At 42.3% G+C, this 26,669-nt stretch overlaps 1 protein-coding gene across 2 annotated transcripts in view; it reads right to left on the bottom strand.

Moving 5' to 3' along the window:
- Window positions 1–420: 420 nt before the first annotated feature.
- The window catches only part of LOC112217825 (bromo adjacent homology domain-containing 1 protein), a 34,914-nt gene continuing 8,665 nt past the window's right edge, over window positions 421–26,669 (bottom strand). The window contains exons 1-7 of one of the 2 annotated variants that reach the window (XM_024378392.2): window positions 22,806–23,181; window positions 10,870–12,666; window positions 9,979–10,337; window positions 9,614–9,773; window positions 8,450–8,529; window positions 7,930–8,021; window positions 421–6,222 (exon numbers count right to left, since the gene is read on the bottom strand). In XM_024378392.2, coding sequence (XP_024234160.1) covers window positions 6,033–6,222; window positions 7,930–8,021; window positions 8,450–8,529; window positions 9,614–9,773; window positions 9,979–10,337; window positions 10,870–12,646 — 2,658 coding nt within the window. In that variant the 5' untranslated portion in view covers window positions 12,647–12,666; window positions 22,806–23,181 and the 3' untranslated portion in view covers window positions 421–6,032. Of the gene's footprint in view, window positions 6,223–7,929; window positions 8,022–8,449; window positions 8,530–9,613; window positions 9,774–9,978; window positions 10,338–10,869; window positions 12,667–22,805; window positions 23,182–26,669 lie in introns of those variants that run through there. The other variant, XM_024378393.2, reaches the window with a different exon arrangement.

Raw genomic sequence — 26,669 nt, 5'->3', positions numbered from 1 at the left:
CAAATCGTGAAAGCCTGCTGGAGCTGTTGAGTTGTCAGATCCTCCACTGTAGTGTTCAGTGATCCCGCTCTGCACTGTCTGTGTGTCTACGTCTGTGGGATGGACACCAGTAGCTATGATGTGCTTGTGTCCGGCCACATAGAGCACTGCGCGCATTCCTAGTGCCCTGAGCCCGATTAAGCATTGTACAAAGATGGGCCGAGGGAAATATGTCCCTGAAGAGGAGGCCAAAGTCGGTGTCCTGAACCTGTAGTATATCTACCGACACCTTGTGGTCGTTGGTTGCAACTTACATACCAGTATGCCTTCCGAAAGCCATGATGACACACACTCACACACACACGTGGCCATCTGATTGTTAGTTTTGCATTCAACTTTCAAAGCAACATATGGCAGAATCACAATAAAGAACACGCCAAAGATTTTTCACAAAGGACTTAAACTTTATAAATAGTCTTTCAATGGAACATTAAATCAGCAGGGATTCTAGAATTCTTACCAAAAACCCAAGAGATTTTCAGAGAGCATGACAAAGTGACAGTTATCTGATACACACATCCTTTATCTACTCCAAAAATATCTAGACTTTTAGATCCCTCATTGTTAAATATACCAAAATATATGCTGACACTTAGCAGTAATACAGAAGACCACAAAAAGCAGAGTTTCAGGCATTGGTCGGGTGATTCGTTTCAATTGGTGCAGAGATAAAAACACCTCCTGGGTAAGGGAGAAGTGGAATGGTGGAGATCAGAGGTCAGGAACATTTGACCCATGTTACCATGGAAACCATAGGTACACATGACATATCATGACCATGTCCCAATAGCCCAAACATAATATACCATCTCCTTTCCTCACTTCTCTTGCCATAGGACTTTAAAAGTTTGACAGTTAAATATCACACAACACCTATACTATATCATTCCCCCCTCCTCAGTGACATAAATGAAAGGAGATGAGGAAAGTAAATGTTAAAGAGCTTTGGGACATAGCCAGGGTGTTCTATTCTAAAGTTGTCAGTGGGAAACCCAATTTCCGTTCATGTAGTGCCCTCTACGGGCTCAATGCTGTAAATACATGTCTGGGAGTAAAGCCATGGTGGGTCTGTCTGTGTGCTGATGGTGCAGAACAGCTGATCAGGTCAAGAGTGTATCTTCAACTCTCTCATGTGAATCTACCCATGAAACAATATGACTAAGTCAAAATCCAAAATGACAATTTACCACGTCACAAAAAATATCAGCAGCAAAACCCCACTAGACAGAACACCGCAGAAAGATAAAGTTTATCGTCCTATAGCCAGGCCGTCTCAGGTGTAGAGTGACTCTGTCCTCTAATTGGATAGATCGATGAGGGGAGGGCTCAGGTGACACCCATTACCATGGCAACCTCCCAGACGTCAAACCCTAAGGTCAGACATGTAGACACTTCACTCTCTAAACCACAGATCTTGGATCAGCTTAGATTCACCCTCCAACCACAATTCTAACCTTAACAAACAGGGGGATGAGGACATATCTGATCCTGGATCAGTGGTTAGAGTGTAACATCTACCTCCCCTAACTTTGTGTCAGAATGTGCTTTGGTCTTCTTTACCCCTGATGCCAAGTGGCACCTCCAGATAGAAACCCACTCTGGTGCCAGTCTGTTTCTGCTGCAGCCAACCGGGACTGGCCATTGTCTGGTTGGGCAGTAATATAGCCTTGTTACAGAAACAACCTTCTACACCGCTAGCTATATAAGTACAAACTACTACAACCTCTGTGAATCTCCATTCAATCATTTAATATCCAAACTCATAAATTACTAATAACAAGAAACCAATTGTTTTTCATTATTGACCACGAAAGTCTTAGCAAGAGGACTTTTTTCAATTAAAACACATCATCCAAATAAGTTAAATTGAAATCTTTATATATTGTATTGGTTTACTCCATTTAAATATTTATGTATTCATTTTTAAATATAATCATCAGCTACAGGTCTTGCAAAAAAATACTACTACTGCACTGTGCAATTGCTGTCTACAGAGGGTCAGGGGTCACAGAGTCAGGGTTCAAATATGTACACTTAATAATTTCATAAAACTCTATTTACAGTCCTCTTTTAGCTGGTATTTCTATAGTATTCAGAACGATATTAAGTGGTAACACCACAGCAGAGTACAGAGTAGGTCACGTCTCAAATGGCACCTTCTGCCTTCTGGTCATTATTTCAAACAATTCAACTCAGGTTGGTAACTACTTGGTACCAAGTTATACTTTTTCCAATGAATCCTTAAGAAACTAAAATGTAATTACTTAGTAAATATTAGGTAACTAACTGCCATTTAACCATGCAAATTCAAAGTAAATACCAGGGCTCAGATTCACAAAACCGTCTTAAGACATTTCTTCCTCAAAAAGGTTATTGGAAATTTTCTTGCGCAATTTCTTATGTAAAAAGTTAAATTCTTAAAATAAAAGTTCCTGGAAATGTTAATTCCAAGATGGCTAAACCCTCGTCTTAAACTCAGGGCAGTGAGAGAAAAAGCTCATGAAAGTTACTGAACATGTTTAATTAACACAAACGTATTATTTTAAACCCCAAAACATGTTTTAGAACAGTAATCTCAGGAAGAAATATGCTAACATCATTGGCATACAAGCTAGATAGCTAGTTAAAACGGTTGCCTTGCAACAAACATTTAAAGATGATTTGTAAGAAGATATTTGAGAAGTTCGTAAGAAAATCATTAAATCTTAAGATATTGTTGAGGAATTGTACTTATGACAATCTTATGAAGTGTTTTGTGAATCTGGGCCCAAGTGAATACTGGACTGTAAAATCAAGTGTAACCAACATCTTTTAGGTAGGGACCTCAGATCTTGCACCAACCCTTATAGTCAGAAATTAACCAGAACATAACCTAACCCTTCCCATTTCTCATCTTCCAGGTTTTTGGTCAAATCTCAATTTATGACTTGTGATTCAAATTCAGAACTAAGCTAAAATAAAATGAAAAAGTTTTACTTCCTCGATTTACACATACATTTGTCAAAAATAGTCCCTCTGAAAAATATATTGCATATGCCATCTTAAGAAATTGACATAATAAAATATTTTCGATAAGGAAAAATTGTAAAGTAGGAGAATATATATTATTTTTTTCAAAGAATCTGGGCACCACTAGCAACAAAATACCTATTGATAATATTTAAATTTAAACCTTTATATGATTTATCCGATACAAGCTTTGTTTAGTCGCTATTTTGGGGTATGATTCAAACTGTTATAATGGAAAATGTTTCAGATGGCTTTTGGGTATTATTCAAAACTTTGCAGATTAGGCACAAAGTCCAGCAATAGAACATTTGCACAGTAAGAAAGCAATCCAAGGTAGTGTTTTAAGAAGTACTAACTCAGTCAGACACTGCCGCTTGTCTAGGACTACACGTGACGGACAGACACTTCTGCAGAAGGTTACAAGGCAATGTTGAATGATTGTGGTTAAAAACCAACACATCTCAATAACGCGTATCAAAAGGACATTTTTCAGAGATTCCAAGCCAAACCTCCGGAACATCACATTACGTCATTCCGCACAGCGAGTTACACCAAGATGCCAACTCACCTGAACCCCCTGGACAGCGTGGATGAACAACAATAATACCAGTGTGGATCCACAATCTACAGGAATGATTTTTCATTGTACATATTATTTCATTAGATGATATGATAGGTTGGTTGGATAGCAGGTAACATATAAACCAGAGGTGACCAACACTCCTCCTGGAGATCTACTGAGTATGCAGGTTTTTGCTCCAGCCCTGCTCCAACTAACACACCTGCTTTTACTAATCAGTTCTTAGAGCAGGGCTGGAGCAAAAGCCTGCATACCCAGTAGCTCGCTAGGAGTAAGGTCATTCACCCCTGAAGTAACACATAGATAGTATGCTGGCGGATGTCTCTAATAGTAAAACACATAAAGTAGTTATGCATTGATAAAAGTTGCCATGACACAGCCTTAGTTTCCATTCTCTACTAAGCGCACAGACAGTGATAATACACAGTATTGTCCCCAGTTATAATATAACATATTAGTAGCTTAACATAAATCAGAACACAATCATAGACGTTGTAATTCAGTAATGGATTAGTGCAATCTAACAAGGGAGGGAGGAGACGAGAGGAGGGAAGAGGACAAGAGAAGAAGGAGAGGAGTGGTGGTGCTCTGCTTCGTGACATCCTTTGGTTTATCTTGGAGAGGGCGGAGCTTCGAAGGATGGAAAGGGATGGGGGGATAGAAGTAGAATGAGTAGAATGGACAAAGATCCACAACATGTGGACCAGCAGCCATATTGGATGTACCATGTTGTAATGTTGAATAAAATGCTTATCACTCGGGAATCTCTGAGGAAACCAAGCCTTTCTCAGTGTTATACTCAAACAACAATGGCAAAGTGTTGACCGGGGTGAAATCTATGTGGATTTTGTCTGTGGTTTTGTACTTTTTCCATTCTACTCATCCAATTTCTAATTGGGTGGGACTAGCTGCCTAAAGCTCTACCTGCAAGTCATAAGGCAAGTCATGGGAACAACAGGGTCGCGTTCAGGAGAGTGCAACATTACAGAAAGTTAAGATAGACATGTATAGTAAGCAATGGTCTCTGCAATACGTTACATATCCATTTGAACGTTCTGGAATGTTTCAGACTTCTGAACACTCCAAAGATGTGGGCACTGACATCAACAACCATCCATCTGATAGGCCAATGCAGAGCATGGGAGAGGTTAGCCCTCCACAGTAAGGGGGCTCTCCATTGGACCGTTGGACAAAAGCATGACGACAGTCCTGTTCTTAGGAACAGAAAAAGGGGGTCGGGGGGGATTTAATCTCACATGACCCTATTCTTCATATAGTGCCCTGTCTTTGACCAAAGCCCGATACAGCAGGGGTTCCCAATTACATTCAGCCGGGGACAATTTCTTCTTAACCGGATGGTCGGAGAGCCAGTAGATGGTTATAAATTATTTGTACCCTGCAAATTGACCACAAGTATCCCAAACAGATATAGTATTTGACAAAAACATAATTTCAAACTTTGATTACACTGGGATATGATCATCTCCATTTATGAGTGGGAATACTTGAGGACAGATTTCCTAAATTAAAATCACTTTGAGCTGATTTTACCGTTTTTTTATGTCCCACAACAATCAATATTTAAAAATAAATAAATAAAATAATTTTGTTCAGAAAACTTGGGGGGCTGCCTATTGGGGAACCCTGCTATACAGTAACATTTATCTGCTAAGTAATGCACTTTATGGGGAATAGGGTATGATTAGAGACTCAGCCAGCGCTGAGGGTACTTCAGAATAGTGTGTTCTGTTCGGACAATACAGGAAGGGAAGGTGAGACTTCCACTTCCTTTGTGAACCTGCACCTGTGGTTTCACTGTAGCCAACAGACTGAACACACACACACACACACACACACACACAAAACCTCATTGTGTGTGTGTTCAAGCTGCAAGTGCCCTCTGGATCACAGCTGCCTCAGAGACAAACACAAATGAAGAAGAACGTTGTCATCACATCAGGCTCTAACATCAACGTCATGACGAGCCGTGTGTGTGTGGCTCTGGTAGCGCAGTTCTTCCTCGTTAGGTCACCAACATGGCTGTCCATGCACATGGTGATGAGCCCTGGTATAGCAGGACATGGTTAACCAGGACAGCTAGCAGATCTCTCCCTTCTGTCCAAGCCAGTACAGTTCTAGTTCCAGTTGAGGGGGTCAAAACTTCACCTCCCTAGTAACAGTTGTAAAAGGGGGTAAGGTACTTCAGTACCCACTCCTTCAACGCCATTCTGGGGATTCAGATATCAGTGGTCCCCCTCCAATACTTGATCCTTCAGCAGCCCTCCCTCCAGTTCAGGGGACCCCCAAAACCCTTCAGGGGTTCCCCCTCTCATCCTTCAGTCCCATGTGAAGGAGTGCGTGTGCTCCACTACGGTTGGTCTGTCTGCCTGTCCTCTGCTGTCCCCTACTGCAGGTTCTTCAGGATGCGTCCGTAGCGGAAGTCGTAGACGTGGCGGCAGAGGTACACCAGTTCAGGGTCTATGTCGGCGGGCACCTGGCGGTGGTCGGGGGGGTCGAAGTCTGAGGGGCAGGGGACCACTCTGGCAGCGCCAGGGGGCACACCCTCTGCACGCCGCTTCACCAAGGCACAAAATCTATAGATGGAAAATCAAAGTGAATTTTGAATGCAGTCGCACCTTTTCTTCCCCCTACTTTACATTCCTACCTCCAGACATTTAATCCTCGTAAAAACTCCCTGTTTTAGGTCAGTTAGGATCACCACTTTATTTTAAGAATGTGAAATGTCAGAATAATAGTAGAGAGAATGATTTATTTCAGCTATTTCTTTCATCACATTCCCAGTGGGTCAGAAGTTTACATACACTCAATTAGTATTTGGTAGCATTGCCTTTAAATTATTTAACTTGGGTCAAACATTTTGGGTAGCCTTCCACAAGCTTCCAACAATAAGTTGGGTGAATTTTTGCCCATTCCTCATGACAGAGCTGGTGTAACGGAGTCAGGTTTGTAGGCCTCCTTGCTCACACACGCTTTTTCAGTTCTGCCCACAAATCTTCTACTTGATTGTGGTCAGGGCTTTTTGATGGCCACTCCAATACATTTATTTTGTTGTCCTTAAGCCATTTTGCCACAACTTTGGAAGTATGCTTGGGGCCATTGTCCATTTGAAGACCCATTGCGACCAAGCTTTACCTTCCTGACTGATGTCTTGAGATGTTGCTTCAATACATCCACATAATCTATTTTGTGAAGTACACCAGTCCCTCCAGCAGCAAATCACACCCACCACATGATGCTGCCACCCCCGTGCTTCACGGTTGGGATGGTGTTCTTCAGCTTGCAAGCCTCCCCCGTTTTCCTCCAAACATAACAATGGTCATTATGGCCAAACAGTTCTATTTTTGTTTCATCAGACCAGAGGACATTTCTCCAAAAGGTACGATCTTTGTCCCCATGTGCAGTTGCAAACCGTAGTCTGGCTTTTTTATGGCGGTTTTGGAGCAGTTACTTCTTCCTTGTTGAGGGGCCTTTCAGGTTATGTTGATATTGGACTAATTTTTCTGTGGATATAGATACTTTTGTACCCGTTTCCTCCAACATCTTCACAAGATCCTTTGCTGTTGTTCTGGGATTGATTTGCATTTCTCTCACCAAAGTACGTTCATCTCTAGGAGACAGAACGTGTCTTCTTCCTGTGCGGTATAATGGCTCCGTGGTCCCATGGTTTTATACTTGCATACTATTGTTTGTACAGATGAACGTGGTACCTTCAGGCGTTTGGAAATTGCTCCCAAGGATGAACCAGACTTGTGGAGGTCTACAAGGTCCTTGTACTCTACAGACTTGTGGAGGTCTTGGCTGATTTATTTAGGTTTTCCCATAATGTCAAGCAAAGAGGCACTGAATTTGAAGGTAGGCCTTGAAATACATCCACAGGTGCACCTCCAATTGACTCAAATTATGTCAATCAGAAGCTTCTAAAGCCATGACATCATTTTCTGAAATTTTACAAGCTGTTTAAAGGCATTGTCAACTTAGTGTATGTAAACTTCTGACCCACTGGAATTGTGATGCAGTGAATTATAAGTGAAATAATCCGTCTGTAAACAATTGATGGAAAAATTACTTCTGTCATACACAAAGTAGATGTCCTAAATGACGTTAACAAAATTTGTGGAGTTGTTGAAAAATAAGTGTTAATGACTCCAACCTAAGTGTATGTAAACTTCCGACTTCAACTGTCCAATGGTGTGTGTTAATGATGGATATACAGTCTTTCTCAGTGTGTGTGTGTGTGTGTCTGTGTGTATATATATATATATATATATTTTGTTTCTTACCGACAGTACTGCGCTAATGGGAGAACATAGCATCGGTCTTCGATGCAGGCCACACTGTTCTCGTCTTGATGCCGAGATGCAAAAATCTCATTCTGAAAAGAGAGAAACAGACATAGAAATATCAATCACCACACAATCAAAAAGGGTACAGAGACAAGATGGATGAGAGGCACGGAATCTCATTCTTCTTCTCATCTCTTGCATCTGCACTGATGAAGAAACAGAAGACAGGTGAAAGCAATATGGTGGAAGCCTACTGGAAACCTGCTTCCACCAGTTATGTCAGCACACATCAGTGCAGATGAAGGAAAGGAGACAAGGAGAGGGCTCTAGACTATTGAAATTAAGGAAAGGAGATGAAGAAAGGAGACAAGGAGAGGCCTCTATACTACTGAGAGGAAGGAAAGGAGACGAAGAGAGGAGACAAGGGGAGGCCTCTTTAGACTACTGAGATGCAGTCAGAGTTGAGTAGAGTAGAGTTATCCCGAGTTGTTCTGTGGAGTCAGAGAGTTGTCCTCACCTCACAGTGCATGCTGGGGTCTCGGACTCCCTGTGTGTGTTCAGGTCGATAGTACCAGAACAGGCTCATCATCAGCTCTCCTGAGGAGACACACACCCACACGGTCAAAACACCAGACAGGCAGACACGCATTCGCACGTGCACAAACACAAACAAACACTCACACCCACGTGCACACACAGCAGACAGTGAAACAACTACAGAGGATCAAAGGACCAGCCAGGTCTTTAACCAGCCAGACATAAGCAGCATTTCAGACATAAACAACCATTCACAGCACACAGACACACACACCAGGGATTCCCTTAGCCGGAAATAGACGTTTTTTGGCACCCCAAAAATTTTTAACTGATAAATAAAACTGTTGCAGGCCAAAATGGCTGGTAGAAGAAAACAAATTCCCATTGATTTTTTTTTAAATTTAAATTTATGGAAATACCAGTCGATGTAAATTAATTTGACCGTCATGCTTATCGGTCTATAGTTTAATTTGCATAATGTATTGGAATTAAATTGGCCTGTGTTTATTTTGGTTAGTCATCATGTATCTTATTCATTCAACACAACTATCACACGCGCACAGCATACAGAGCCTATTCTGAACAGGATTTCTCCTGCAGAGCCTCAGCTGGGTGCTACTGGAGTAAAACTTGGGCTTTTACAAGCCCATTCATTGCGCAACAATTCTAAATGCAATCGCGTGTTAAAAACCGTTTTGGTGCACAATTAAAGAGCTACTATTTTTATTTCTCAAATGGTAATTGAAGCGTGCAGGCCATTCCCAAATAGGCATAGGCCTACGAGTTTGTGATTTGAAACAATCCACAGCTATTTATTTAAATAACCTAATGATTCCCAATTCCTCTGTGGCTAAGTCATGCTTTCTGGAGAAGTATTCTGTATAGAATTTATTTTCTTGCCCAGAAGCCAAAGGCACAAACCCCTAGTCATATTTGCAACCCATCCTGCTGCATCTTTAGATTCCCCCTCTTTCTAAGTTTCTAACAGAGATGTTCATCTCTGTTACTTATGGGACCGCTATCAGGTACGTTGTTTAGAACAGTGTTTAAAAAATATTCAATCTTCCCTACCACGCCGGAAACCCTGAGACACACAATTATTATACCCCAACAACAGGTTCAGACATCCTGCTGTCTCTCTCACCAGATTTGGGGTCCTCCCATAGTGCTGATATCTTGGCGACGTAGGGCAGGGACTTCTTCCGGGGACCGGCGCGCAGCAGCACTGTGTCTCGGACACGTATCACTTCGCCGTCTCTCTGTACTCCTTCATAACACTGCCGTAAGGCCGTCTCGTCCTCCCCCTGATACACACACACAGTCAAAACACACTTATCTTTATTCTCCAGTCACTGGCGACATCAGCAGTATTCTATCAGAAAGGTCTCGGAACACATTCTCATTAACAACAATGAGCCAATTGAAAGCTAGGGATGGTTAGGTTACCATGGTAGAATGAGGGAAGTAAACTCTCAGTACCTCAACACACACAAACTTGATCCCACATACCGCAATGAACACTTCTTTCTCTGTGGGCACTCCTACAGGCAGCCACCCGTTGGTGGCCCGTCGGTGGCTGACCCGCTTCTGCTTGGCGGGAGATAGGTTGTGTGTCGGAGCTGGCTGTTTCTGGGACAGCCTGGTTCTCCCCATGGACAGAGAGCCGTTAGGGGGCTTGGAGCCCTGAGGGCACTCCCTGGCCAGCTTCAGCCTGGCCTGGGGCACACTGCGGTCAGACAGGGGGGTGAGGAGACGGGGCTTGGCCTGGGTGGAGGACGGGGTGGTAGGGAGGGGACAGCCTGAGACGGGGAGTGAGGGAGAAACCAGAAGGGAGGGGTTGTGGTCACCCTGGGGGGAGGAGTAACCCTCTGGAGAGAGAGCGAAGGGAGGAAGAATAGACTAGTGTTTACTCCATAAAAAATGCTGCATAGGCCTCACTAGATGTCATGCTACATAGGCCTCACTAGATGTTATGCTACATAGGCCTCACTAGATATTATGCTACATAGGCCTCACTAGATGTTATGCTACATAGGCCTAACTCGAGTCCTATGTCATGCTTTTCTCTGATTCCCTGTAGATACTGTTTGTTTACTGCAATGTACTCAATGTCTGGGACAGAGAGACAAAGATGTCTTCCTCTTGTAAGAAAATAAACATAATTCAGTCATGATCACGCCAAATGGCGAGAACACACAGGTGATAATAACACATCCTCATTTGCAATCTGAGAAGCATAAACAATGGATGTGCCTTTGAGTGTGTGCTCAATGAGTTAAAATTCCCTTATAAATTATATTTACAGTACATGCACTACATAATTCCAAACTACCAGTACTTTTTAAATCAGCATATAGAGGCCTAGTCAGTAGGCCTACATTCCATGTGTCCTCCTCTTACCGGTCTTGATGCTGTGTGTACACCCGGAGCAGCCTGTGGAGAAAGAGCAACCCCTGCTGTTGACCGGCTGCATGGCTCTGTATGTGTAGCCGCTGACCCGACAGGCCTCGCTGTAGCAGGGAGTGCCCACTGAGCCACAGAAGGCAGGATGGGCCAGCGTCGAGGAATGGGACACCGGAGGACCCAGCAGCTTGGAGCCAGACACCCTGCCGGGACACAGTGTCGAGGCGCCAAAGTTCAGAGGTCGCGAGCTGAGGTTGGCTGACGGAGCTCCAGGGTGTGTAGGATGGGCGATGTGGACGTAGTAGCTGGAGAAGCAGGCGGGGTCGGCGGTGCAGAGGCAGGGGTGGGGGCTGAGGGTCAGGGCTGCGTGGGAGTGGGGATGGGAGGGTGACGTCACTAGGCACTCCCGTTTCACAGAGGTTAGGGCAGAGTTTAAAGGTCGTTCTTCAGAGTCGGCGTAGGCCTGCTGACCCAGGAACAAGGCCAGGCGATGGCAGTACTCCACAGAGCCCTCCGGGGGACAGCAGTAGTATGGGCTCAGCTCTGCCTCCACCTGCTCCTCTTTGACGACGGGTTTCAATGGGTAGGCTAGCATGCTGCGCGACTGGTAGCCTGGTTTGGTTAGCCGGTGGGTGCAACCGCCAGACTCCCACTCCACTTTGGGCTTCTTGAAGTTGGACTTCTTGCAGGCAGAACAGCCTACCTCTTCTGGAATCAACTGCCTTCCCTTCTGCTTAGGCTGGCGGCTGCACGTTTTAAAATTCGGTCGCCGTTGCAGTTGCTTCTGCTTCACGTCAACTGATGCGGTGCTCGTAGCCTTGCAGTCCATCGTCGTAGTCGTTGATGTCGTTTTCACTCGCTGTTTGCTAGTCGCCGAGGTGCTCGTTAACTTTAGCAGCGCGGCAGCGTTGAGTCCAGCTAGCCGTCGGGGAGCAGGGGTGTGTAACATTTGTAAAGTCATCATCTCTTTCTTCTGTCTTCTGTCTGGTTTGGCCGGTTTCTTGGAGACCTTCTTAGTCTTCCTGGAGCTTTGGCACGGGTCAGGCTTGTGCGATGCGGAGGCCTTGCTGCTGGCTCTTGGAGCATTAGGACTGCCGGTCACCCCGCGCCTGGCTGCATCTGTCCCCAGGAACGACTCACCGCTGGTAGGCTCATCCTGCTGTCTCCTGGCCTGTTTAGAAGCCGGCTGGGTCTCGTTAGGTCTCTCCAACAGCAGACTGTTCACGGCCTCAGCGTTGAGAGAAGCTAGCCGTCGCTTACGCGGCTCTGGAAATGGTGACCCCTGCTCATCACTGGTGCTTTTTGATTTAGTTTTTGGTATCATCTTCTTTGCCAGGACTTTCCCCTTGGCTTTGTCTTTTCCTTTGTTCAGTTTCTTGCTCCGGGATTCAGGTTTGATGGACGGTTGAGTTGGCGAATCATTCCCCCTCTCACTGGTGTCCTCCTGCTCCTGGATGTCCTTCTCCAGTCGGGTGAGCAAAACGTGACAGCTAAGTCCCTCCTCCTCTGGAGCACCTCCCCTTCCTCGTAAGGGATAAGATTTCCTGCTCCGCCTCCTATTCCGCTCCGGAGTCTTCTCCCTCCTGTCCATCATCTCTTTAACCCCGCCCCTTCCTCGCTTAGTTCCGCCCTTCTTCATGGTCCTGCCGAATCGCAGCGTGCGCTCAGGCCAGGCCCCGCCCATGGTCTCACCATGTGGCCTATCGGGGCAGTGTTCCTGCGTCACTGTGCTACGACTCTGGCTAAGAGAACCTTTGTTCTGGGCGTGGGTCATCACATGCTGCACCACTAGGCCTGGGGAGGAGAGACGCACTGTTAATGTCACTCCTAAAAACAGGGTAATATGGCCCGGGACGTATTCATTAGGCACCAAACGGAAGGAAACAGACAAGCAGGGAGGGACTATCTGAATTTGTCCAATAAAAAAAAGATGGTTTCTTTTCGTATTTCTCATCGTTTCCGTTTTGCTACACTGTGTCCTGAAGAATACAACCCTGGTATCTCTTTAATCCCTAGTTTATCACCTAAACCAGTGCCGAGATCTACCGCACAATTTGTTTTTAAACCAGACTTAAAGAACATACCATTAACCTAAAAAAAACAGTTCTGTAACTGGCCTGCCAATATTGTTCTTCTCGACCATATTATATTCCAAAACTTGAGCTTTGATTACAAAATATATCATTTGGTGTAGCACTTCCGAGGCACAGCTCGCGCTGTTGCGGTGACTGTATTACCGCCACACCAGCGGTCACGAGTCATGAAGGCAGTCAAATTATACATGACCATTTAGTGACGGTAATTAGGCTTCTCCAAGCTCTGATAGTGCTGCTGGTCATTAGTAACCTACCAAACATGCTAACTGCCTGGTACTCAGCATTCTATTTTCTCACTAATCACTAACATCAATGCAAACATATTGGATAATCTAATCAAACACTTCATGAGAGCCCATGAGTTCATGTTGCACAACATTTCTATAGGCTATGCAATTGCAGGAGAAAACGGAGTGATGGCTGCTAATAAAAAGACGAGGATCCCATCATCTTTCTATAGGCTAGACCTACTGTCTATTTCTCAACTCTCCTAATACTAAGCACATTGCTTATATTTACAACGGGAGTATATCCTACCTGGCTGGCATGAAAATATACCACAGGGAAAAGCGTCCTCCATTCGCCATTTAAGTGCATAGATGACATGTATTTTTCCCCTGCCTCTGTTTCGAGACAGGTGCATGATGGTCTATTCTAAATCAAAACAAATGTCACACATATATTATATTCATGTGTTCTTCGGCTTGCAAGCATCCCCCTTTTTCCTCCAAACATTATTGGCAAACAGTTCTATTTTTGTTTCATCAGACTAGAGGACATTTCTCCAAAAAGTACCATCTTTGTCCCTATATGCAGTTGCAAACCGTAGTCTGGCGTTCTTATGACGGTTTTGGAGCAGTGTCTTCTTCCTCGCTGAGCGGCCTTTCAGGTTATGTCGCTATAGGACTCGTTTTACTGTGGATATAGATACTTTTGTACCTGTTTCCACCCGCATCTTCTCAAGGTCCTTTGCTGTTGTTCTGGGATTGATTTGCACTTTTCGCACCAAAGTACGCTCATCTCTAGGTGACAGAAGGCGTCTCCTTCCTAAGCGGTATGACGGCTGCGTGGTCCCATGGTGTTTATACTTGCGTACTATTGTTTGTACAGATGAACGTGGTACCTTCAGGGATTTGGAAATTGCTCCCAAGGATGAACCAGACTTGTGGAGGTCTACAATATTTTTTCTGAGGTCTTAGCTGATTTCTTTTGATTTTCCCATAATGTCAAGAAAAGAGGCACTGAGTTTGAAGGTAGGCCTTGAAATATATCCACAGGTACACCTCCAATTGACTCAAATTATGTCAATTAGCCTATCAGAAGCTTTTAAAGCCATGACAGCATTTTCTGGAATTTTCCAAGCTGTTTAAAGGCACAATCAACTTAGTGTATGTAAACTTCTGACCCACTGGAATTGTGATACAGTGAATTATGAGTGAAATAATCTGTCTGTAAACAATTGTTGGAAAAATTACTTGCACCATGCACAAAATAGATGTCCTAAACAACTTGCCAAAACTATAGGTTTGTTAACAAGAAATTTGTGGAGTGGTTGAAAAACGAGTTTTAATGACTCCAACCTAAGTGTATGTAAACTTCCGACTTCAACTGTATAAATGCCTCATGAGCTTCATTCAACTGTCCCACTTGTTTATCTCCAATGTTTGTAAACATAAAAAAAAAAAACTGTAACCTTATAACATGGTTAAAACTATAATTGATATCAGTGATGGTAAGTCCTTGCATCCATAGCTGTCTATTAATCTGAGTGGTTATATTTCTCCAGGCCCAGCCCTCAGCTTTTTACCAAAACAGAGGCAGTAAGGCCCTTTTGTTATTATTTCATACGTAGATTTGCCCTTTAAATATCTGTATATTATCAAGATATCAAAGTGCCACCAACAAAAAGGTAAACAATAGGCCCATAGCAAATGCAGCATATGGCATTCATTTTTCACATGTAAATATCACTTTTCAATAGTGCTCAAAGCCATTCAATGAGAGCAGCATTTAATTTTCATTTTAACTCAAATCAATGAGCCCAATCAGTCCTCCATGACAACTAAATCATAAACAACAGAGTAGGGCTGGCTAAGAAATCATTCATTTTGGGGTTACACTCAGGTAAAACCATTTGGCTAGTCTATACTTCCATACTTTCAAATCCTATTCTTGAAGATCAAGGTGTATAACATTTATTGGAATAACTGGAATTCTGATACTTTGGGTTTTAATGTAAAGATACAATTTAATTGTATTATTATATGTAGCAGAAAGCGATGGGTTAGAAGAAGTATACATAACCAACCCATAAAGTCAAATTTAACATCCATATGGCCAGCTATGTAAAGTTTAACATTGATTTATCCTGCAATAGATGTTGTTCAATTGGTAACATCCATTTTTGTCTTCATCTAATGCCTCTTAAGGGGAAAGTAATCTAAAAGTAACTGAATGTAATTAGTTTACGTTACTGAGTTTGGGTTATCCAAAAGTTACGTTACTGATTACAATTTTGGACAGGTAAATAGTAACTGTAACGGATTACATTTATAAAGTAACCTACCCAACCCTGACAATGTATTAAAAATCAAAACATATAGCCCAATGTTTGTAGAACAACTAAAGTTACATTAATAACTCTAAATTGAGCAAATAGGAGTACTTATTTTTTTGTTAACCGCTCAACGCAGAATAGCCGCATGTGCGCAGTCCTTCCAATCGTTTGGAGAAAATATTTAGATTTTAATTCAGCTTTGTTCAATTGTATTCTTCATACTATAAAATAATACCACAAAATTATAAGCACATCTTGTCTGCTAGATGAACTAGTGTAGCCCACAGCCATTTTGCATAGCCACATCAGGACAACTAAGAATACGCTATTGTTTTCTTCTGAAATAGACTACATTTTCTTCATATCATGCTTCTTTAGACATGTCTAAAATAAATAATGTACTTATTGTGAAGGTGTAGGCCATATTACATGGATTTATTAGACTTTTTAAAATGGCTTGCAGGCTGTGTGGAAGCCAGGAGATGCTAAATGTGTTTATGTTAGTTAACGGTCAATTACTGTGAGACCGACAGTTATTTGCTTGACAATCACCGGCTGAAGAAACTGTGTGACCACCACAGCCCTAGGCACAGCTGAGCATAAACTGCAATAATTCCCTTTTTTATTTTATTTTTACTGGACTGATGATACCTGCACCTAATGGTCATGGTACTGAACAGGACTACTGGGAACTCAAATCATGATGTCAGTGATCCTCAGGTCGGAAAGTCGGAGGTCTAGAAAAATAGAATTCTGAGTTGGATGACCATTCAAAGCCATTTTTCCCCAGTCGGACAGCAGCTCTTTGCTTTACTCTTTGACAGTCACTCTCTAGTCATGGTTTTAAAAGTTATTCGATCTCACGTAGGCCAGAATCAAACTTTGCTGTGGCAGGGGTCAGGGAAGCGCTGTAGGAGCGGGTTTTGAACTATCCGATTGGCCAGTGCAGTAAGCCTCGATTTAGCCACAGATTTCCCGGTCCACCAGGTAGCCAGAGTTGGTCTTTTCAGACAAATGAAATGGTTCAAAATGGGAAAACTTTGCTTACCTGGTGCACAAGGCTTCTGAATCAAGTGCACCTAACGGCAACGCCATTTTCAAGGCATTCCTAGTTGATTGACCGGTTGGCGACCACTGGCATAAACCCTTCCACATCTATTCTGTATACACATATACTTGAAGTTTTCACTGATATAAAAGTACTGCCCAGTTCCATTTTGATCTCTAGTCCCTTATCCTAGCCCTCCTCCTACCCATTTGAAAAGACTGGACAGATGAAAGCCCTATAGAAGCTCCACTTATGGAGCTAAGGGTCTTGAAGAGCTAGATGGAAAATCATTACAGTGTATTTGGGAAAGTATTCAGACCCCTTCACTTTTTCCACATTTTGTTACATTACAGACTTATCCTAAAATGGATTTAATTAATTGTTTTGATCATCAATCTAAAACAAAATACCCCATAATGACAAAGTGAAAACAGGTTTTTAGAAAAGACCTTATCCACATAATTATTCCGACCCTTTGCTATGAGACTCGAAATTGGGATCAGTTACATCCTGTTTCCATTGATAATCCTTGAGATGTTTCTACAACTTGATTGAAGTCCACCCGTGGTAAACACAATTGACTGGACATGATTTGGAAAGACACACACACACCTATCTATGTAAGGTCTCACAGTTGACAGTGCATGTCAGAGCAAAAACTAAGCCATGAGGTCGAAGGAATTGTCCGTAGAGCTCTGGGACAGGATTGTGTTAAGGCACAGATCTGGGGAAGGGTACCAAAACATGTCTGCCGCATTGAAGGTCCCCAAGAACACACTGGCCTCCATCATTCTTAAAGGGAAGAAGTTTGGAACCACCAAGACTCTTCCTAGAGCTGGCCGCCCGGGCAAAACTGAGAAATCGGTTAGAAGGGCATTGGTCCGTGAGATGACCAAGAACCCAAATGGTCACTCTGATAGAGCTCCAGAGTTCCTCTGTGGATATGGGAGAAGCATCTCTGCAGCACTCCACCAATAAGGCCTTTATGGTAGAGTGGTTAGACAGAAGCCACTCCTCAGTAAAAGGCACATGACAGCCCACTTGGAGTTTGCCAAAAAGCACCTAAAGGACTCAGACCATGAGAATCAAGATTCTCTAGTCTGATGAAACCAATATTGAACTCTTTGGCCTGAATGCCAAGCGTCACGTCTAGAGGAAACCTGGCATCATCCCTACGGTGAAGCATGGTGGTGGCTACATCAAGCTGTGGGGATGTTTTTCAGGGGCAGGGACTGTGAGACTTGTCAGGATCGAGGGAAAAAAAACAGAGCAAAGTACAGAGAGATCCTTGATGAAAACCTGCTCCAGAGCGCTCAGGACTTCAGAATGGGGCAAAGGTTCACCTTCCAACCGGACACCGACCCTAAGCACACAGCCAAGACAACACAGGAGTGGCTTCGGGACAAGTCTCAATGTCCTTGAGTGGCCAAGCCAGAAACTGGACTTGAACCAGATCTAACATCTCTGGAGAGACCTGAAAATATCTGTGAAGCGACGCTCCCCATCCAACCTGACAGAACTTGAGAGGATCTGCAGAGAAGAATGTGAGAAACTCCCCAAATACAGGTGTGCCAAATCTTGTAGCGTCATACAAGATTTGAGGCTGTAATCGCTGCCAAAAGGTTCTTCAACAAAGGGTCTGAAGACTTATGTAAATGTGATATTTCAGTTTAAGTTTTTATGAATATGCAAACATTCCTAAAAATCCTGTTTTTGCTTTGTCATTATTGGGTATTGCATGTAGATTGATGTTGGGGGAAAACGATTTAATCCATTTTAGAATAAGGCTGTAACATAACAAAACTAATAAAAAGTGGTCTGATACTTTTCGAATGCACTGTATACTGATTACTCATTCTCTGCTATCCATTTCTTACAGTGAAGTGGTAGGGGCCCTAGGGGAAGGGCTTAGGGGCCGAAATTAAACCATGCCAACAGGAGCCACATACCACAAAGAAGGTGGGTATCTATATCCACAAGACATTTCTCACAGAATGAACTGTGTATTCAAAAGTTGCCAAAAATGAATTCTACCATCTTATCCATTACCTTCACTTGAAGTCAAAAATGATCATATGTATCAATCAATAGTCTGGTAGAATCAGGAGTATTATTTTTTATAAGGAAACTCACGAAAAGGGATGAATAAAATGCAATGTGCTTTACGAAGAATCCAAACAGCCATTATTCTTAACATCCAACAGTATGGCAATTGATGGTTATTGACGCTGTCTTAAGTGTTTGGAATATTATACTGAAGCTGAAAGTAGTCATTATGTCTACATTATGAGCAACACAATTAAATACCCTATAATTTGTAGGTATGCACAATATATATCGGTGAGTATATCGGAATCGGACGATATTAACTAAAATGCCAACATCGGCATGATGTCTAGTTTAGCGCTGATGTCCAAAACTGATGTCAAAGCTGACGTGCATACCTATATAACGTAGGTAGATGACGTGCATACCTATATAACGTAGGTAGATGACGTGCATACCTATATAACGTAGGTAGATGACGTGCATACCTATATAACGTAGGTAGATGACGTGCATACCTATATAACGTAGGTAGATGACGTGCATACCTATATAACGTAGGTAGATGACGTGCATACCTATATAACGTAGGTAGATGACGTGCATACCTATATAACGTAGGTAGATGATGTGCATACCTATATAACGTAGGTAGATGACGTGCATACCTATATAACGTAGGTAGATGACGTGCTACCTATATAACGTAGGTGGATGACGTGCATACCTATATAACGTAGGTAGATGACGTGCATACCTATATAACGTAGGTAGATGACGTGCATACCTATATAACGTAGGTAGATGACGTGCATACCTATATAACGTAGGTAGATGACGTGCATACCTATATAACGTAGGTAGATGACGGGCATACCTATATAACGTAGGTAGATGACGTGCATACCTATATAACGTAGGTAGATGACGGGCATACCTATATAACGTAGGTAGATGACGTAATGACGCCACAAAAAATACAGCGTTACACAGAACAAAAGCAGAAAAATACTAAGTGCACACGTCCAACAACTAAACAAGTTCAAGTCGAGCAGTCATTTGAAAGAGTAAGAACATTTCAGCGAGACAACTCAAAAGGTGAAATCCATTAACGCCAAGATAATGGAATTCATTGCCCTTGACAATCAACCGTTCTCTGTTGTGGATGATGTTGGCTTTTGTCGACCAAGAAGGCACTCTTTTTCAGATGTTGCCCTACCGGAGTTACACAGTATTGTTGACACACATCCATGAGCTACTTGCTATGGGCGTCACTGCTATTAGCTTCACGACTGACATTTGGACCAACGATGTCAGCCCCATGAGCATGCTGTCTGACAGCACAGTGGGTCAACAAGGAATTTGTACTGAGGAAAGCCGTATTGCATGCTCAAGAATGTGCCGGTTCTCATATCACTGCTTCCATTTCAAATGGCACTTGAGAACATGTTTGAAACTTGGAAACATGAACACACACCTAGGGCCATTTTCTCTGAGCCTCTATACTGTGTCTCCACCATGGTCGATGCTAGGTACAAGGACCGCTACTTCGATACAGACAAGAAACAGGGTTTACGTGAAATGTTAGACACAGCTGGACAAGATGGAAACGGACACAGTGACAGTGAAGCTCCGAGGAAGAGAGGCCACGGACAGACAGAGTTGAAACTTCACTGCTTGACATGTATGATGAAATCCTTGAGAATGAGAATGAAACAACTGAACAAATTAACAATGAAACAGCAAGTAAATGAAAAATAGGTTCCGATTATATTTTACTGGTAATGGGGAGATACATACATGCCAACAAAATAACTTTGGTCAGTGTGTGTGTAACCTTTATTTAACTAGGCAAGTCAGTTAGGAACAAATTATTATTTACAATGACAGCCTAGGAACAGTGGGTTTACTGCCTTGTTCAGGGACAGAACAACAGACTTTTACTTTGTCAGCTCAGGGAATCGATCTAGCAACCTTTCGGTTACTGGCCCAACACTCTAACCACTAGGCTACTTGCCGCCATAATGTAGAATGTTCATTTAAATTAACTGATGTAGCTCATGCAATGGAATGTATTTTTTTATGCCAATTGAGCTGAATCAACAGATCACAGCCCATATTGGGGCGGCAGGGTAGCCTAGTGGTTAGAGTGTTGGACTAGTAACCGGAAGGTTGCAAGCTCAAACCTCTGAGCTGACAAGGTAAAAATCTGTCATTCTGCCCTTGAACAGGCAAACCCACTGTTCCTAGGCCATCATTGAAAATAAGAATTTGTTCATAACTGACTTGCCTAGTTAGATAAAGGCTAAAAAAATAATAAACATTTTTTTTTTAAATCCTGCTTAAACTGGGAACACTCGCAATGGCCGCCACCCATTATGCCATCATTCATTTGAATGAGGATTCCTGTTCTATTCATTATATTTCTATGGCAGTACATGCAGTCACGACACTTTTTAATTTATTTTTTAAATGTGTTCATTAAAAAAAATATAGATAACCAATGCGATTCAAAACGGTTATGACCGAGACCACTGCCGAGACCAATGGCTGGCCATTTTACAGTCATCCAAAATTCCATGACTGTCACAGCACTACCTTTTAATTCACAAATGTATATTTTAGTCAATAACATCAATACTAATCTACGAAATAATCCAATAAATCATAAAAATAGAGGTGTGTGTCAAAATATGACTAATCTATTTATGCTGAGCTGCGAATGATATCAATTTGGCCTTAAGTAGTCATAAAAAAGAGATTCCTTGAAATTCACTTTACATCTTCAGCAGAGATCATTGACCCTTCCACAGCACGATCATGTATAATTGTGTCGAACTGCACTTTACACCCGCTTGAGAAAATGTTGCTCCTGGTGGGTTTCTTTTTCATTTACTACCAAGAAGCAGTAAACTTTCCACAATGTAGTCTATTCCATATGCTTCTTCTGAAAGAACGTTCTAGAATTTCTGATTCTCTGTAAAAATGAAAAAATGCGGAGATGCTAAACAATACTTAATAAAAGGATTGAAGCGCATGCCGACGCACTCAAAGCAAACAATATTGAAGAGATGAAAATAGTCTAAACATGATTGGACCGTTATCGAGTACGTGAGAGGTCGGGGAGATTTCCATATGCATGAAGACAATCTGACACATCTGGGCATTTTAAACATTCAATGAAATTCACCAGACATTCTAATCCAGCAGACATTACATTTCAGCAAACATTCTAAAATCAGCAGAAACCAATTAGGCAATTACATATTATTTGTATGAAATAATTGTTACATGACTGTAGAGCCCACTGCCTCTGGTTTCATTCGGTAAACAAGTTAGAAAACAAACAGTCATGTCCTGTGTTGCCTAGCCTACAGTCTATACAGACACCTAATAAGTATGTATCTATTTTGCCTACCATTTCTCAGTGCAAGCTACTCCACATTTACACACAATTATTTCCATAACCAGGCATTCACGCTGACATTAATCTATGTAATTACACCTTAACACCGTGTGAGATATGGGGGCAATGACAAGGGGACCCAGAACTTCCCCAAAATAACCCACAGGGTAAGGTGTTTTGAACTGATACAGGGGGGTATTTTGAACACTTTCGATGCCCGAACAAAAACAATAAACACGAGGCGTCGGCTTGTTTGTCATGAAATGGTTTTCAGAGGGTCTAATCTACAGTTCATCTAAATCGATTCAAGCGCCACATATAACACCTGAGTTTCGCCCTGGTGACCTATTTGACTTGCTCAAACATACACAACGTCCTATAGCCTACTTGAGGACATCGGGGCCGACATAACGTTACAGTAGGCAGGCTGCGCCTCGCTCGCTAGACGTCTGTGAGTAGCCTGCCATCTGAAGTAACTGCTATCTATGGGCGACCCGAACACAAACCGCAGCCAAAATAATGGTGCCACAAACACTTTTTCCATGTTATTTATGAAAATAACATCGAAATAATTAGCTATTATACCACTACTTAGTCTGAAACCCCAAGGATATCGTATGCTAGCAAGCTACAGCTATCGATTTTGCATGGCAGAAGGGGTTTCGTTCTCCGAAGCGAAAATAGGTTCTGCACTCCTTTTTGGACGGGCTCCGAACGCAACTTCAACACTCGGCACTCGAAAATCGTTACGGAAGAAATATTTGAGAGATATTAACTTACACACTCCGACGACTCCGTCATACTATGCCTGGAGAAGCGTCGAAATAGTGCTGGACTGGTGTGATGGCTGAACTGATCTCTGTACTGACTGGGGGAGAGCTGGGGAGTGGAGAGAGAGAGGACGGTGGCTGCCTGCGCGATGTGCTTTGCTCTTCCTGGTTCGGCTTCACGGATTTGCAGAAAACTTCATTTTAACCAATTGCTATACAGACAAGCCTCGCTGACATCCCAGTCTTCCAATAGCGAAAAGGCCTGGCGGTTAATTTCAAGACTAAAACCCAAAATATTTGTCGAATATGCGTCCCCCTGCGAAGTGGCTCGGATTAACTTGATTCAACTCGGTTAATTGCACCGGCTATGGAGCGATGTTGTCCGCCCTCAACGCCAGCCTCACCCTGTCATTTTGTCGTGACCAGACCACATTGAGTAAACCACTAGCTATATTTCCACACGTCTTCTGGTGTGTACAGCTATCACAACATTGTAATGTACACCCAAGAGAATGTAAAACATGCAGGGAAACACCAGTTCATTCTCATTGCCTGTGGTGGAATAAAATGAGAATGCTTTTCAAGTAATAACCCTCCATTTCATTGGCCTAATTGATTTCTTAGCGTGCCTAAACAGTTAATTGGATATGGAAATAATTATAATTTCAATCAATATATTACAAAGCCTCTCACTAGTATAGGGTCCAAATGATTGAACCTTTGGACCAGGCATACGCTGCTTCATGTGCATTAGGCTACCGCTATTACCGGTTTTATTAATCGCTTTATTACAGTATCTATTGCTGTATTATGGGTACATGCAAACACCACTCAGTCATATTGCAGAGGAAATGAATCGAGCGCATTAATAATATGCGGGCCTCTACACTCCGTGTAATAACGGGCAAATTAATATGATAAATTATAGTGATCAGGTCCTAGTTTTGTGTAGGTGTCAGTTGATTACAATGTAATAATGCATACGCAGCCATTCTCAATAGTCTGGAGTTGCTTCCTCTCATTGTCTCCTTTCCTTCAGCAGCACAGATATGAAGGAACTGGACAGCTGAAAGCAAATCCCCAGTGGGTATCCACCATATTGCTTTTCCTTGGTATGGGTTTTCAGATATAAGCAGATGAATGAGAGGAAGCTCCTTTAGACTATCGAGATTAAGGAGAGGAGACAAGTAGAGGAAGCTGTTGAACACTATTAAGATTAACCCTATACGATTTTAAATCCCCCACAACACCATGTGCATTAAGGTGAAAAATGTGTGATTTCAAGGCCGAGACATCTGGCCACGCGACCACCAATCGTCGCTCTTTCAGATGTAGGCTGTTTCCAGACTATCCATATTGAAGCCACGGCAATCTTTGTTAAAGAAAACGTAGTTGAATGTCTGTCAATTGCATCATTTCGGTCAGAAAATCGGTTGAGGAAAAGGATTTGGGCTGCAGACTGAACAGAATGTAAATTATCAGATGACTTGAAGGCTTCAACTGAGACAACTGACTGATTGTTTCTGTATGCCATTTCTATAGATAGAGCCATCTCGATATGTGCAACATCTGTCCTATATACAAGTTAAACATTTCACTTTAAATCACACAGCAGCCATACATGGATAATAATAACCAGTTCATAAACATTTTACACAGCCATTCATATGACTGACAATTTGACATATTTCATTGATATGTCAATAACTGAGGGCACAATCAGTAGTCACTTCAGCTAAGCTAAACGCACCACCGTTTTTCAGTTTCACACTGCACGTCACAACAGTCCCAAGCCAGTAGCCTATCAGGAGTCCACTGCATTATAGGCTGATGACACCTCTGTGACACAACCAAATTAAACATGATGCAAACAAGAACAAATATCCTATTGTCACATACACAGATAGATGCAGTGAAATGTGTTGTTTTACAGGGTCAGTCATAGTAGTACTGCACCCCTGGAGCAAATTAGGGTTATTTGATTTTTCACCTTAACCACTAGGCTACCGGCTGCTTCCCTACAAAACTACAGCTAGTGACTGAATAACTTTTATATACTATAGCCAACTACAGTACCCTCTACCCCAGAGATTAATGTCTAATCGGCAATAAACCAGGACGTCAAAGAGTAACTTTATCTGTTCACCCAAAGCCTTATAATCCTGCAAAATGGAGACAAAAAAATCACTTTAATAATATTAAAACAAAAACATAGAACCAAAAATCCTTGCATTGACTAGATTTAAACTACACTGTTTTAAGGTGATATATTAATCAAACTCTATCCGTGGGCTGTTCACAAACAACAAAGTCATGGAATTGTTTTTCAGCTATGGTAATATGTAGCAGGAAGGAGAGAAAGAGCAGAGTGACTAATACAAAGTGGTAATTTCCCAAACCATTTATCTGATGACACTTCCATGCTGTACCATCTTCCCCACCTAATGGCAAGGGAACATTTCTGTGCTGTTGTTTCCAGGGGAGTTTTATCACAGTCAGTGACACCCTTTAGTTTAGAATGACAAATACTTCCCATTCTCCTGTCCTCCATACAGGTCTGACGGGACTTGTTGTAATGATGTTGCACCCCAAACTTAATCTAGACCTGTGAGAGATGGGCTCTACTGTGTGAGGGGAACATCTGTAGAAGGGCGGTTTTGTGTAAAAGTCAACCTGAGCATGTGTAGCTCATGGGGATGTGAAACGTATTCCTCAGCCCAAGTGTCGCCACCTGCGCCAACAAATAGCTAGCTTTTTGCGTGGCGCCGACTGGTAACATGCTTCAGGAGGGTGGCCACGTGTGCTAGCAAGGCAGGGGTCCTGGGTCCGAGCCTCGTTGTGAGCCGAATCAGGAGGAAGCGGTACTGACTAAGCAAGAAGTGTGACGTCTTTTACACATGCACATTAAAGTTAGTAAATCCCATAATTATGCTTAAGGTCTACAGTATATGTTGGAGTTCAGGCTTTAATTATCCTTAAGGTCTACAGTATATGTTGGAGTTCAGGCTTTAATTATCCTTAAGGTCTACAGTATATGTTGGAGTTCAGGCTTTAATTATCCTTAAGGTCTACAGTATATGTTGGAGTTCAGGCTTTAATTATCCTTAAGGTCTACAGTATATGTTGGAGTTCAGGATTTAATTATGCTTTAGGTCTACAGTATATGTTGGAGTTCAGGCTTTATTTGAAAAGGACGATTTTTACTAAATTTTAACCATTACAGAGTAGGTGTCCAAGGCTATTAGAATGGGCTCAAATAGCTTGTTTTTCCACTCACAGCTGTCCCCCAGTGTTAGTTATGAAGATGAGATGTTAATGAAGCAATACAAACCAAATTGAAGTGTCTTGAGTTTGTTTGTGCAGTCTACAGTCTTATAAAGATAGCAGGTGACTGGGACAGGCGATGTTACAAAACATTTGTATGATATTTTGGGGTAAAACATGCACCTTACATCAGATCTTGAAATGTTCTCTGTGAAGCTAACTTTCGTCAAGGTTATATATGGTCTATAATTGGTTACTACCTTTTCATTGTCAGTATCCTTTTTCAGCATGTTGATATCTGTAACATCCGTAACAGCTGTGGATGTGATGGCTATTGAGATACATATATTACACACATATCATACACACAGTGCATCCGGAAAGTATTCAGACCCCTTGACTTTTTCCACATTTTGTTACGTTACAACCCTATTCTAAAATTGATGGGAAAAAAAAGCAATTTAATCAATCTACACACAATACCCCATAATGACATAGCAAAAACAGGTTTAGCATTTTTTGCTCATTTATTAAAAATAAAAAAAACGTACGTTTTCAGACCCTTTACTCAGTACTTTGTTGAAACACCTTTGGCAGTGATTACAGCCTC

This window comes from Oncorhynchus tshawytscha, linkage group LG18 (genome assembly GCF_018296145.1).
Source record: "Oncorhynchus tshawytscha isolate Ot180627B linkage group LG18, Otsh_v2.0, whole genome shotgun sequence".
Lineage (NCBI taxonomy): Eukaryota > Metazoa > Chordata > Actinopteri > Salmoniformes > Salmonidae > Oncorhynchus > Oncorhynchus tshawytscha.
Note: the sequence above shows the minus strand (reverse complement) of the source record. Positions and strands in the feature narration are given on the sequence as shown.